Source organism: Patagioenas fasciata, chromosome 22 (assembly GCF_037038585.1).
Source record: "Patagioenas fasciata isolate bPatFas1 chromosome 22, bPatFas1.hap1, whole genome shotgun sequence".
NCBI lineage: Eukaryota > Metazoa > Chordata > Aves > Columbiformes > Columbidae > Patagioenas > Patagioenas fasciata.
In genome coordinates this window covers 759,301-771,859 of record NC_092541.1, presented here as the reverse complement: position 1 = coordinate 771,859, position 12,559 = coordinate 759,301, and the positions used below count along the sequence as shown (strand labels likewise).

General features: G+C 59.3%; 1 protein-coding gene across 4 annotated transcripts in view; it reads right to left on the bottom strand.

The window, feature by feature from the left end:
* KCNH6 (potassium voltage-gated channel subfamily H member 6) overlaps positions 1 to 12,559 on the bottom strand; it is a 31,310-nt gene that overhangs the window by 17,613 nt on the left and 1,138 nt on the right. For 2 of the 4 annotated variants that reach the window (XM_071798154.1, XM_065855920.2), the window contains exons 2-4: positions 10,317 to 10,547; positions 3,094 to 3,249; positions 293 to 402 (exon numbers count right to left, since the gene is read on the bottom strand). In XM_071798154.1, coding sequence (XP_071654255.1) covers positions 293 to 402; positions 3,094 to 3,249; positions 10,317 to 10,547 — 497 coding nt within the window. The remainder of the gene's footprint in view (positions 1 to 292; positions 403 to 3,093; positions 3,250 to 10,316; positions 10,548 to 12,559) is intronic. The other 2 variants (XM_071798155.1, XM_065855921.2) reach the window with 2 other exon arrangements.

Below are 12,559 nucleotides of genomic sequence, written 5' to 3'. Positions count from 1 at the left end.
CACCAGCCCCGATAACTCACACTACGGAGCCAGCCCTTCCTCCCGGCTTCGGCAGCGGCGCCAGCCCCGCGGAGCAGCACCGTCTGGCTCTATCCCACACCACCAAAGCACCGCCGCTCACCGCCAGCCCTTCCTGGGACCAGCGCTCAGCGCCGACCCGGCACTGGCGTCCCTACCGCTGGGTACGGCCCGAGCCACGGCAGCCGAGGGAGAGCGGGATGGGGAGAGCGGAGGAAGAGCGCTGGGACCTGGCCTGAGGCACGGGCTGAGATCAGACAAAGGCTACGGTTACCTTTCCATAGTCAATGGCTACTCCATCAAACTCACTGGTGGGCAGAGAATTCCGCTGGATTGTGAGTCGCCGCAGGGACGGGAGACTAAACTTCAACCTCCTACCTTGACCTTGTTAAAGAAAACAAAGACAAACAAAACACAAGAGAGACAGATGTCACCTAGCTGCACGTGACGGCTGGGGCGGGACGGGGCGGGAAGAGGCCACGGAGAATTTGGGGTGACTTCGGGGGGTAGGTGCCACGTGGCACTTCGTCCTCCAACACACTCGCTACTCCCGTGCCGTCACATCACCGTGCGCTCGGGTCAGAGCCTGACCTGGCAGCAAACGCTGCTGGGCTGAAGGAGAGTCCCCTACGGCTGTGGATGCGAGATGGGAGAGGTGCGGAGCGGCCCTAAGCCCATTAAAGAGGGTAAAGCCACTTAAGGGATTTGGGCCTGGAGGAAATCGAGCCTCTAAATCTCCTCAGTGAGACTTGGGGAAGAAAATACTAAAAACCACACACAAAAGAGACGGTAAGCTACAGGGCATTAGAAACAGTGCTACCCTGTTCCCCTGAACATAAGACCTACTCCGAAAATAAGCCCTAGCATGACTTTTCAGGATTTTTGAGGATGCTCAAAATATAAGCCCTACTCCAAACATAAGCCTGGTTACAGTTCATTTAAAAAGTCAATTTAAAAAGTAACAAGTTTTGGAGCAAAGATTAATATCAGACCCTGTCTTATTTTCGGGAAAACAGGGCAGCAATTTTGCTCCCGGAGTTGTCCTGGATTTCAGGTGAGGGGTGCAGCACTGAAAAGGGGTCACTTGCTGCCGTCGCGGGGACCAGGACACCACGTCACCGGAGACGGGGAGCAGGACAAGGGCAGCGGGGCTGCGAGGGGCTGCACGAGGCTGAGGAGGGGAAGGGGCCAGACGTGGGGGGCACCGGCGGGACCCAGCGCTCCCGGCTGTGACCTTTTCCTCTGGGACAAAGCAGCGCATCAGGAGCTGTTTGGCTGTGGAAGGATTCGCTTCCCTCCCTGAGCCCTGACACATCACCGAGCTGCTCAAACAGGCTCCCCACCCACCCAGCTCCCCAAAAACGCCCCCGCTGGTGGGGAACGCACGCAGGCTCCCTCTGCTCACCCCATCCCCACCGCCCAGAGCAACTTTGCAGCTGGAAGAAGCAAAGCTGCCGACTTTCCCTGCACACCGGCGAGCAGGGACCGGCGATGGAGCCGCCTGCGGCCGTGTAATTAAAGAGTGAGTCAGAACACCCGCACAGGAGCCAGAGAGCTGGGCTGGCGCCAGCAGCTCCGGCCTCTCCGCGCTGCCCAGCACTGGGTGGGAAACCCGAGCGACATTTCTGGGGACGCACAGCGCAACCCCAACGCGCAGGGAAGCAATGGGCACCCTTGTTACCCGGGTGCCTTCTGCAACCCAAGGGACACCTCAAGGTGGGATGGGGGATGGATGCATCACGTATCGAGAGGTACTGAGAGCTGAGCGGGCTGCAAAGCAACACCCGGGTTGGAATTAGCATTTCCTCAGCAGTCTGTGCATAGAGACTAACCGGTGCTAAAGCGACATGCCAAAAATGTAAATCGCGTCACTTCATAGACATAGGAATGCACGCACAGGTAATATATACATTCGCACACGTATGTCTGCAAGCCCTGTGTGTGTCTGGCCTGGGAACACATAAAACCGTCACCGCACAGAGCGTCTCCGCTGGCACCCGTGGCTGCACAAACTCCTCAATGGCTCCGGGATATCAATATGCATTAAAACTCACGTTACTGATACCACGAAGGGTCCCCGTTGGTCCCCGATGTGGCCCTGGGTCCAGTCCTGGTCCCACTGTGCCACCCCCAGGACAGACCCCGCTGCTCCCACAGCTTTCCTTTGAGGCCCAAAGCCTCCCTATAGCGACCCACATCCCCAGGGGGTGTTGTATGAAGACAGATGCAGGATTATTTCCCTGTCTAAAATACAGGCAACTGGCACCGAGGGCTGTATAGCAGGAGGGTATTGAGAAGCCACAGCTCTCCTTCCCACGGTCAGGTCTAACGTCTGCATCCCTGGGTATCCACATCCCCTCCCCATGGCCTCACGTTGATCCCGCCTTCCCATAAAAAAGGGAGTTTGAATTTTCCGCTGTCTCCAAAAACCCCGCAAAACCCGGGGATGAACCTGGGACAGCGGGGAACAGCCCAAAGCTCAGCGCCATCCCAGCGCCACCACCCCTGTGCCATTCGCCTGCGGTGACATCCCCATAGCACAGCCATGCCACCAGTGACACCAAATGTCCCCCGGATCCCCCAGTGACCCCGCACGCAGGTCCCGTCCCATAGCAGCACCTCCTGCCCTGGTCAACACGGTGCTACGGACACACAGAGGTGGCCCAAGCACTGATGGAAAAAGACCTCCCAGCGTTCAATATGAAAGGAGGCAGCGAGGCAGGGGGAGCACAGGAGGCTCCACGGCTCTGCTCACCCTAAAAATGCACCATCCTACGCTGGGGGGTCGGTCCCCCCACGTCCCCAGGGGTTGGGGAGGTGTGTTCGGGCTGGTGTGCATGTGCGAGGAGCACAGCTGACTCAAACAGCCCTTTTTTCACCTAGGGTTTGGCCAGATCAGCCGCAGAAACACGGATCAGCCACAGAAACACGGATCAGCCACAGAAACACAGATCAGCCCCATGGCGCGGGATCCGGCCCCGCCACGGGCGCATCCTGCACCGCCTGCAGCTCCCGAGAACCGCGAGGATGTCCCGCTGCCCTCCCGCCGTCCCCACCGCCCCCGGTGGCACCCACCTCCGCGCAGGCTCTGCGACAGGCGCCGGTGCAGGCTCCGGCTGGCGCTCTTGGCGATGAGCTGCGCCAGGTCCTCGAAGTTGAGGATGAACATGATGACGACGCCGTCCTCGTTCTTCACCGGCACCACGTCCACCAGGCAGCGGAAACACGAGGCTGCCGAGCAGAGGGAAACTCAGGGGGGGATGCACGGGGGCTCTGCCCACCTGCCACCCCCCCTGCACAAAGCATTTTTGGTAGAAAAGGATTTTGATGTGGAGTGGAGGACTTGGGAGCCCATGCGAGCCTATCCCAGCTCACACCGATCACACCTCGCCTGGTTTGTTGTTGGTTCTTTTTGTCCCAGGCAGTCATTTATATTAATGTACTTGAGAGCAGCAATTAAAGAGTAGGTAATTAAGAACTCAGAAAGTCCCAGGTAGTGGTTTAACCTCATTAAGCACGCTGCTTATAATCACCCCGTAGCTAATTGCCCTGCAATCACCAGGCAGTTTTTGGGGACTGAGTTCAGCCGTCTCATACCCTGGATGTGGGCAACGAGGGCGACCCCGAGCACGTCCCCATCCCAGCCCAGGGACATCCCCTAGGGCACCACACGGAGCAGTCAGGCACCGGCTTATCCCACTCCTGCCATGGGGAAACTGAGGCACGGGGGGCACAGGGACCGGCTCAGTGTCCTGGGAGTGACGGGAGCTGCGGGGAGGACCCCAGACATGGCAAAACCCCCCCAGGTTCCTACCCCAAACCTCCTCAAAACAATGGGACAACCAGGTACCGCTGCCCAGCCGGTACTGAGCAAAACCCCCTCCTTCCACGGCGGGCTCTGCCGGGTGCGGATCCCTGAGTTCGCCTCCTCTCTGATCACCGGGGATTAGCGGGTCCGGCAGGGCTGTGCTGCCACCCCCGTCCCGCGCGGCCGGGAGGGGGACGTCGGCCTTTCTGCGTGTAATTTTAAGGAGCTCAGGGCCTCCCGTAATCAGGAGCAGATGGCCGGCATCGGGCAACTTCAAAATCTGCTGTGACGTCAGGGATGTGCACAGACACAAACACACACACACGCACAAGAACGGGGAAGAAATGGATACGGCGAAATCCGTTTAAAGGGCCTGGCAGCTGGGATTATTTCTTTCTTTCTTTATTTCATTGTTGTTCACCACAGGGAGAGGAAATCCAGTTAAACGTGTGAGCTGGGGAGGAGGCGGGGAGGGGGGTTTTCAGCAGATGAAGCTGTTTCGAAGGGACGCACGGACACGCTGCGGGCACGGAAAGAAATGAGCCCTTTTCCCTCCCTTTGTCAGGATTTGTAGGGAGCTAAAAGGCGAGCGGTGTCCTTTAGGTGATGCTGAGGGTGCGAGGTGTCCTTTAGGTGATGCTCAGCGGGATGAGGAGGAAGAACATGAGGATGATGAGGTCGGACATGAGGGAGGAGTTGTGGCCCTGAGGGTGGTGAGAGCCTGGCCCAGGTTCCCAGAGAGGTGGTGGATGAACCATCCCTGGAGACATCCCAGGCCAGGCTGGATGGGCTCTGAGCACCCTGGGCTGGTGAAGATGTCCCTGCTCATGGCAGAGGGGACTGGGCAGCTGGGAAGGTCCTTCAACCCAAACCGTTCTGCGATTGTATGATCCTATCTGCTCTTCTCACGGCAGCTGGGTCCCAGCAGGTCCTATGTGGCATGGGAAGGGTTAATCCCAGTCTGATGCCGAACAGCTGAAAACCGGGCCCATTTACAACCAGTTGGAGGGATATATAGAGCAGCTGGGAGGAGGTTGGGAGGCAGCTGGTGCCTGGTTTGATCCTGCTGAGCAGCCTTGGCTGGGGCTGCTGGGAGCCCCATGCTGATCCCAGGGGAATCACCCGAAAAACGGCCCCGCCAGGCACAGTCCCACGTGCCAGGAGCTCGGTTCCTGGCTCAGATGCGTGTCCTATGGCATGGACAGCACCAACGGGATGATGCAGAGGATGGAGCTGGAGGTAGGAGTCGTGTGTTCCCTTGAGCCTGGCTCAAAGGCGGAGCAGTCCTCTAGGATCCGGGCTCTCTGGGCAGCTGTGATTTGGGGTGCCCCCAGCTCTGCGGAGACCCCCGTGCCCTGACTCAGTTTCCCTGCAGTGAGCCAGTCTGGGCTGTGCACATACCAAACCCCCACATCCTCTGGTGGGCTGAGCTGCCCTGGGAGGGACCCCAGCCCCACGCTCCCCCACTGACCATCCCCATCCATCTGCCCGTCTCTTCCCTTCAGCTGTTCAGCTAATCTGTCTCCATCCGTCTAATTTTATCCAGCCGCCAAACGATCCCTTGGAGGAGCCCTGGGGGCAATCGCAACCCGTCTGTGTGCCTGTCGGGGGCAAAACTCAGCCCAGGGGCTGCGGAAAGGGTTGGGCAGGAGGGATGTGACACGGATGGTGTTCTGGAGGGTCCCACACCCAATGTGCTGGGTGTTCATGGGCTGGGAAAAACAGCTCGTTCCCTAAAACCCTGGGGTGGGTTTGATGTTCCCAACACCCAGCCCACCTCCCTCAGGCTGAGCGCTCGGAGGTTTGCGCTTCCCGACCCATCTTGTCTTCTGACCTTGATGAAAACGAGCGCTTAATAACATTAAAAATGTCATAGTCGGGGGCCCTCCCTCCCCAGCCCTCTTATCCTCCGCAGCCCCCAGTGGTTAATGCATTTGTCGGTATCATCAGTATTAAACTAATCAACAGGACACGGGGGTTTCCGAGAGCCGGACACAAACCAGTATTGTTATGAATATTAAAAAAGCAAGCTATTAATCTGCCCTCGGAGCTCTAACTGAGTCTTTGCCCTCCCCCCGGCCGAGAGATTTAATCTGCAGGGTCTCATGGCAGAGTGGCTAAATCTATAGTGGTATTATATAACGGAGCAGAGAGGGGCTGGGAAGGGCACGGAGGGGACAAGGACCGGGGATGGGGACGAAGCCGGGAGATGCTCGGGAGGGCCGAGCCCGCTCCTGTCCGGGCATAAATCAACATCAGGGCTGGGTAGAAACTTCCAAGGGAAGTGCAGAAAACCAGGAATATTGAGTGGCTGAGGGTACCACCACCAAAGCTTCAAGAAGGATGCTTCGAGCCCAGCAAGACGTTTTGGGGTGCAGGTGGAAAGATGCTCCGATCCCCAGGAGCCAAAAGAAGTCCTGGATCAATACAGGGGGCTGGCAAAAGGCAGCTTAACCTCCTCTGCAAGTGAAGCAACTGTCCATGGGCCTTCACTTGCTAAATCCCCACTGGCCACAGGAATTAGTCCAGCTTAGCATGGGGTTGCGTGGCCAAAGCTTGCGGCGCTGACAGTGTCTCCCAGGGCTGTCCGGCCGTCCCAAGGACCATGTCCCCATGGCACCTGGGGCCACTGGGGATGTAACAGCCAGCAAGGATGGGGATGGAGGTTTTGGGGTGGGAATCAGGGGCTCTGCTGGGGCAAAGAGGTCAGAAAAAGGCCTCCTGGGATGAGGAAACGGCCTCAAGTTGCGCCAGGGCAGGTTGAGGTTGGATCTGGGAACAATTTCTCCCCCAAAGGGCTGTGGGGCATTGGAACAGGCTGCCCAGGGCAGTGCTGGAGTCACCATCCCTGGAGGGTTGGACAGACAGACACGAGGTTCTCAGGACATGGGGTGGTTGAATGGTTGGACTCCATGATCTTGAGGGGCTTTTCCAACCAAACCGATTCTGTGATTCTGCCCCTGGGGGAGCAGGGGATGCTCTGCGCCTGTCCCTCTGTTCATGGGACATCTGCTCCAAGCACAAAGCATCTGAGGAGCAGCGGAGGATGGAAAATGTGCCTCTCCCAGCTTCGTACCCCGATCGCGCTGTCCCTGGGGCAGAGCTGGGGCACGGGGGTGGCTGGGGCTGCGGTGCAGCCGTGCCCAGGACAGCAGAATCGTCCCCGCATTGCGGGATCTCCGAGGCCAGAGCGTTTGTCATCGCGAGGCGGGAATGTTTATAAGTCTGGAGCCGGGCCACGGTGTCTGTCCCCTTCCCGAGGTCACAGCCCGGCTCTGCCAAACCCGACCCTTGAAGGAACGCGAAGCGAGCGGCCTCGGCTTGGCTTAAAATCCACATGTTTTGTAAAAGCAAAGAGCTCAAGTTGGGGTTGGGGTTTTGCAGCTGGCTGTGTCTCCCGGCTCCTCCGTCACCCGGGAGGTCCCCTCCGTCCTGCCTTGTCCCCTCCGTCCTGCCTTGTCCCCTCCACCACTACTTGTCCACCCCATGGCCAGCAACAGAGGTTCCCAGGTGCCACCAGCACCAGCCCCAATGGTGCCAGGATCCAGCAGCTCCTGGCAGGATTTTCCCTCCTGCTTCTTGTGAGCTCCCACGGGGAGCTGCTCAGGGACATCCTGGGTGACACCGGGTGCCCCAATCTCTCTGTAATGTCCCCCCCTCCTTCCATAGCCCCCGGTGGGAAATCCCAGCTTACAACACCAGTGTAATGAGTTTGCTGGGCTGATCTGGTCCTTAATCCCTGGCCCCAGGGGACCGGCACAAACTGCTCCTGTGGGAGGGGACAACCCGTGGGCTCTGTCCGGGGAGGGGACAGGGACAGAGGGGCCGCGGGTGGCTGCCCCACCAGCTGCTCCAGCTGTCTCGTCCCTACATCTCCCCTTTCATATTCATAACATCACATTAATGCCGATGAAGCGGGAGCAGGCGCTGCCAGCTGCCGCCGCCCGGGCTGTGCCAGCACCGTGGCACCTGCGGCCACCAGCCCCGTGCCAGGGACCCTTTGGGGGTCTTGCTGGTGGCTTCGCTGCCAAGCACATCACCCTTGGGGGGGAAATACCCCCACGCTGGGTCAGCTCAGCCCCCCGTGCCGTCCCCGGGGGATGCTGGAGGGCGCTGGGCTCAGCCCTGGCCACCGCGGGGACTGTGTCCCCAAGGCTGGTGGCCGCGGCTCCTCACCACAGCAGGAGGGGATCGTGTGATGACCCAGCTGTGCAGCATCTTGTGAGGAAATTAACTTTTCACTGATCTCCCGGCTTTGAGCGCGGGATTAGAGCCCACATGTGCCGTGGTCAGGCTCTCCCCGCCTTCCGAAGCCTTTTTGGGGCTACAGTGACAGGGAGGGACAACTGTCCTTGCTGGGCTGGTCCCATCTTCCCCCGCTGGGGTTTGGTTCTTGGCTCCATTTCGGCTGCGCAGAGCCGGGCTCGCCCTCAGCACCCGTGGCTCCTTTTGTAATTAGCTAATGACAGCGTGGGCAAACGAGCAAGGACCGAGCAGCGGGGCTGTCCCCATGGACACCATGGTACAGCACCCTGCCTGTGCACGGACACCCATGGGTGCCCTCCGTCCCACCCACCTCCATCCCTCCCACCCTGGCCCTGCCGGGGAAGCTCCGACAGCCACCTTTGGGGTATAATAATGTCTCTGGCGAGCAGAAAAGCGAGGAAACAACCCCGCGAGCTGCAGAGCCGGGAGTACCGCAGTAATAAACTGCAGGTTTGAGGCTGGAGATTGGTGCCGCCGGTATAAAAAAGAGGACAGGCGGGTTCGGAGCCTCCGCCGGCTAATTAAGCAGCAGCTCCCTATAATGCGAAAGCCTTTTCTTTGCCGATAAGACCCATTTATAATGGGCTGAGCGGTTGCAGGCTGAGTGCTGGGGGGAAACAATTGGAAAGCATATTGCCAGTGGGGCTGGGTTTTAAAAATAGACATGAAGGGTTTGCTTCTGGGCTTTTTTTTTTTTTAAATAGAAAAAAAGAGAAGAAAGCATCTCAGAGCTGCGCTGAGAGTTTCCCGTGGCCTGGAGGTAGAGCCGGGCTGCGAGGAGAGCACCGAGCACCCCCCGAGCTTCAGAGCAGTGAGGATGGGGATGGATGGGGAACCATCCTGAGGGACGGGGACAGGGCTGCAGACGCTGTCCCTGCCACGGCGCTGGGATGGGGACGAGGGGACAGCGTGTGCCTGCATCTCCCGGGCCGCACTGGGCTCCAGCCAGGACCCTGCAAACAAGGGGACTCACACCCCGGCCCCGGCGTCACCTCACCCAGAACCGGCCCCACGGGGAAAATCCTCAACCGGGTCCCTTGGACAGGACAGGAGGAGAATTATATGGGAAACGTGGGCAGTGAGCGGCCTGATCTTGCGGGTTAACACATGGGGTGCTGCCAGGATAGCGCCCGGGGCGATCCGCTGGCACCTGGCGGCCAGCCGGGAGATAAGGGCTGGGAGGGCAGCCAGGACGGCCGGGTCCCAGCCCCGAGATAGGGCGCTGGGCTGGGAGCCAGCACTCCTGCCCTCCCTTCCCTTCGCTTCCAGTTGTTTCTCCTCCTCTCCATCGCTCCGTGAGCTGTTGACGGCGGGACGCAGCCCCTTGCTCGGGCCAAGCCCCCATCAATACCACCTAACGCGATGGGAAAGCTCCAGAGGTTGAAATAACAGGAAATACTTAATATTTTTAACCTCTAGCAAGCACCCAGTCTGTATTCCCCCCGCCCCGGGAGCTCTGGCCACTGCGGGTTTGCAGCACCAAGCACCCAATATTTATTTAACTTCCTGCAGTATTAGAACTAATCACTAGGTATTTTCCATCAAAGCTTCATTTTCATCTTAACGTAATTCCATCTGTGCACGCACAGCCGCATCCTGCTGGCGGCTCCCAGCCCGTCGCCTGCGCCCGCTTTTGGCAGAGATGGGGTCTGTCTCGTGCCCCCTGGGAGCACAGACCAGGACACCCCTGTCCCCTTCCCACGGGATCCTCGTTGTGACACAGGGATCCCACCAGCGATGCCATCGCCTGCCCCGGGAGCTCTGAGCCATCAACAAAGGCTCGCAAACAACCCCATTCCCAAATAATCCGGCAACGACTTGCATCGCTCAAGGTGCCAGCGCCCCCAGTGTCCCATCACAGCAGGGATGGTTGGGTGCCCCCCCCAGGCAAAGCCATGGAGCTGGGTGCAATCCCGATGCCCTGGTACCCTGTTTCCCCAAAAATAAGACAGTGTCTTATAGGAATTTTCACTCCAAAAGATGGTACTTTTTTACATGCATAGGTGCCTGGACACTTTTTAAATTGACTTTTTTTAATGAACTGTAACTTATTTTTGGAGTAGGGCTTATATTTCAAGTATCCTGAAATATCATGCTAGGGTTTATTTTCGGGGTAGGGCTTATATTCGGGCATCACACCTCCTTCACCTCCCACTACCGGCTTCTGACGGCCCAAATCCCAGGGCAGATGACACCTCCCCCCCAAAAAAGAAGTGCCTCTTACTGTCTTTGCGGTAGTAGAGGATCTCGAGCTTGCACTCCTCGGAGCCCAGCAGGGCCTGGGTGAGCTGCGCGATGGAGCTCTTGGCGGTGTCGGGGCCGGTGAGGAAGTCGCAGGTGCAGGGTCGCTGCATCACCTCCACGCGCGAGTAGCCGAACATCTCGCAGAAGCCGTCGTTGCAGTAGATGATGGCGCAGTTCTCCATCTGGGCGTTGGCGATGAGGAACTTGCGGTCTGCGGGGAGGCAGGAGGCTTAGGGGGACAGCTTGGGTGGATGGGGGGTGCTTGGGGTTTTTATGCCACCCACCGTGGGGCTTGTGCAGGGATGGGGACGTGGGTGATGGGTCTGGGTGCTGCCCTTTTATTCAGAGAGACAAAATTCCCCCAATTTAATGTAAATCGGTGACCGTGTGGGACGCAAAGCGGGGGGTCCCCAGTAAAGGCAGTTTTTGCTGGGGTGGGTGAACCTGCACAGCATTGACGTCCCAGCACCCGCACGCAGGAACTCACTGCTGTCTGAGCTGTCCCCAGGCAGAGGGACGAGCTGCAGCGTCCGTCCCTCCCCAGGAGCTTATCAGGGACCCGAGTTATCTCGGAGACTTCCCACCCTTGCTCAGATTCACTGAAGTCAGGCGAGGGGCGAGAGGAGGAGTGAGCGTGCGGCTCAGCTTCATGGGAAGCCGGGTGAAACCCATCATGCTAATGATTCTCCTAATGTTTTATAGGATAATTGTGCCTTCGGGCTGAAGCTGAAATCTGGATCCTGCTGGGCTGTGTGGTCCCTGTGCTCAAGAAGAAAAGGGTTTAGGTTGAGGAGAGGGGACACTGAGGCAGGGAGCGGTGCTGCCCTGTCCCCTCCTGGTGCCGCAGCCACCGGGCCGGGCTGGGGCCGGACTGGCTGCCGTGCCGGGGTGTGCGGCAGCGCTGCCCACGTCACCCAGCCTCTTCTGCCCTTATCCTGGGGAAGACCCAGCCTAGAGCTTTGATTTGGTTTGATTTTTGTGGGTTTTTTCCAAGGAGATTAGGGGGTGCCTGGGGAGGTCCCTCTCTGGGACAGGTTCGCTGGGATGTGACAGATCTGTGGGTGCTGATGCAATGGATGCCGATGCAATGGATGCCCCAGCAGCATCTCCCTCAGTGCTTGGCACCAGCTCCAGGCTGGAGCCAGAGCCAGGTTGGAACAGAGGGTCCATGTGGAAGCTGCCTCCCAGCCCAGACCCCAATTAATCTCCTGGATTACCCAGGAATGGCATCTGCAGCCTGCGTGCTCCAGAACCGGCTGCGCTCCAGCCTTGGGAGGAATTTCACCCAAAAGTGGGAGCTCCACGCAGCTCTGGCACCCAGTCCTGGGAACCGGTGGGGTGGGGGGACCCACTCTTGGCACATTGGGGCTCTCCCTTATGTCACCTACAGAGTGAAGATGCCTCCCAGTAAAACCAGTGCTCCCAGGAATGCTGCTTCCTGCTTCATCCCACCCGCACCAGCGCTCTGTGGCCCTTCCTGGGGTCTCCCACCCCGGCCCTTTCCCTCTCCCACGCAGGGCTGACCCAGGTGCCGGCGCCGCAATCGGCACAAACCACCGTGGTCAAATGTTTCCCAGCTTCCTCTTCCCGATCCTTCTCGATCCCAATGGCTCTGCCAGCTGGAAGGCGGCACAAGGAGGGGACCTTTCCCCAGAGCCTCCCTCCTGGGGCACAATCCCCACCTGTGACGAACGTTTCCCCATCCAGCGCCAGCCCCACAGGCCAGGTCCAGGCGGGCTGCAGGCTGGGCTGGCGCAGGACAGGATTTATGGGGCTGGCAGGGCGCTGGAGCGAGTGGTGCTGAGCACGGGGGATGTGACCAAGGCCGGGATGGGAAGGAGCTGCAGAGTCAGGTCTCCTTGGGGGTATTTTCGCTCCAGATTTGCTTTCTGCCCTGCCCTCACCTGCAGATTTGCCTTTGCCCCCATGGTACTGGGGCTCTGCACCGGTGCTGGGAGGGAAGCGTTGGGCCTCTCTGGCTGGGGGACTCAGCGGGTGCTGCTGCACCCATGGGAGCGCAGGGGGCAAAGGCACCCACGAGCAGGGGAGGACACGCTGCGATGTGACCAGGGTGGGGGGCCGGTTTGGTGTCTCCCAACACCTGTTACACCCCAAAGGTGCCGTGGGAGAGCACGGGGTGATGTTTGGGCAGAGCCCAGTTGGTGCCTGACATGGCAGGCAGGACGCAGGCAGGGCCGGGGCTCTGGCTGCCTCCCCGCTGGC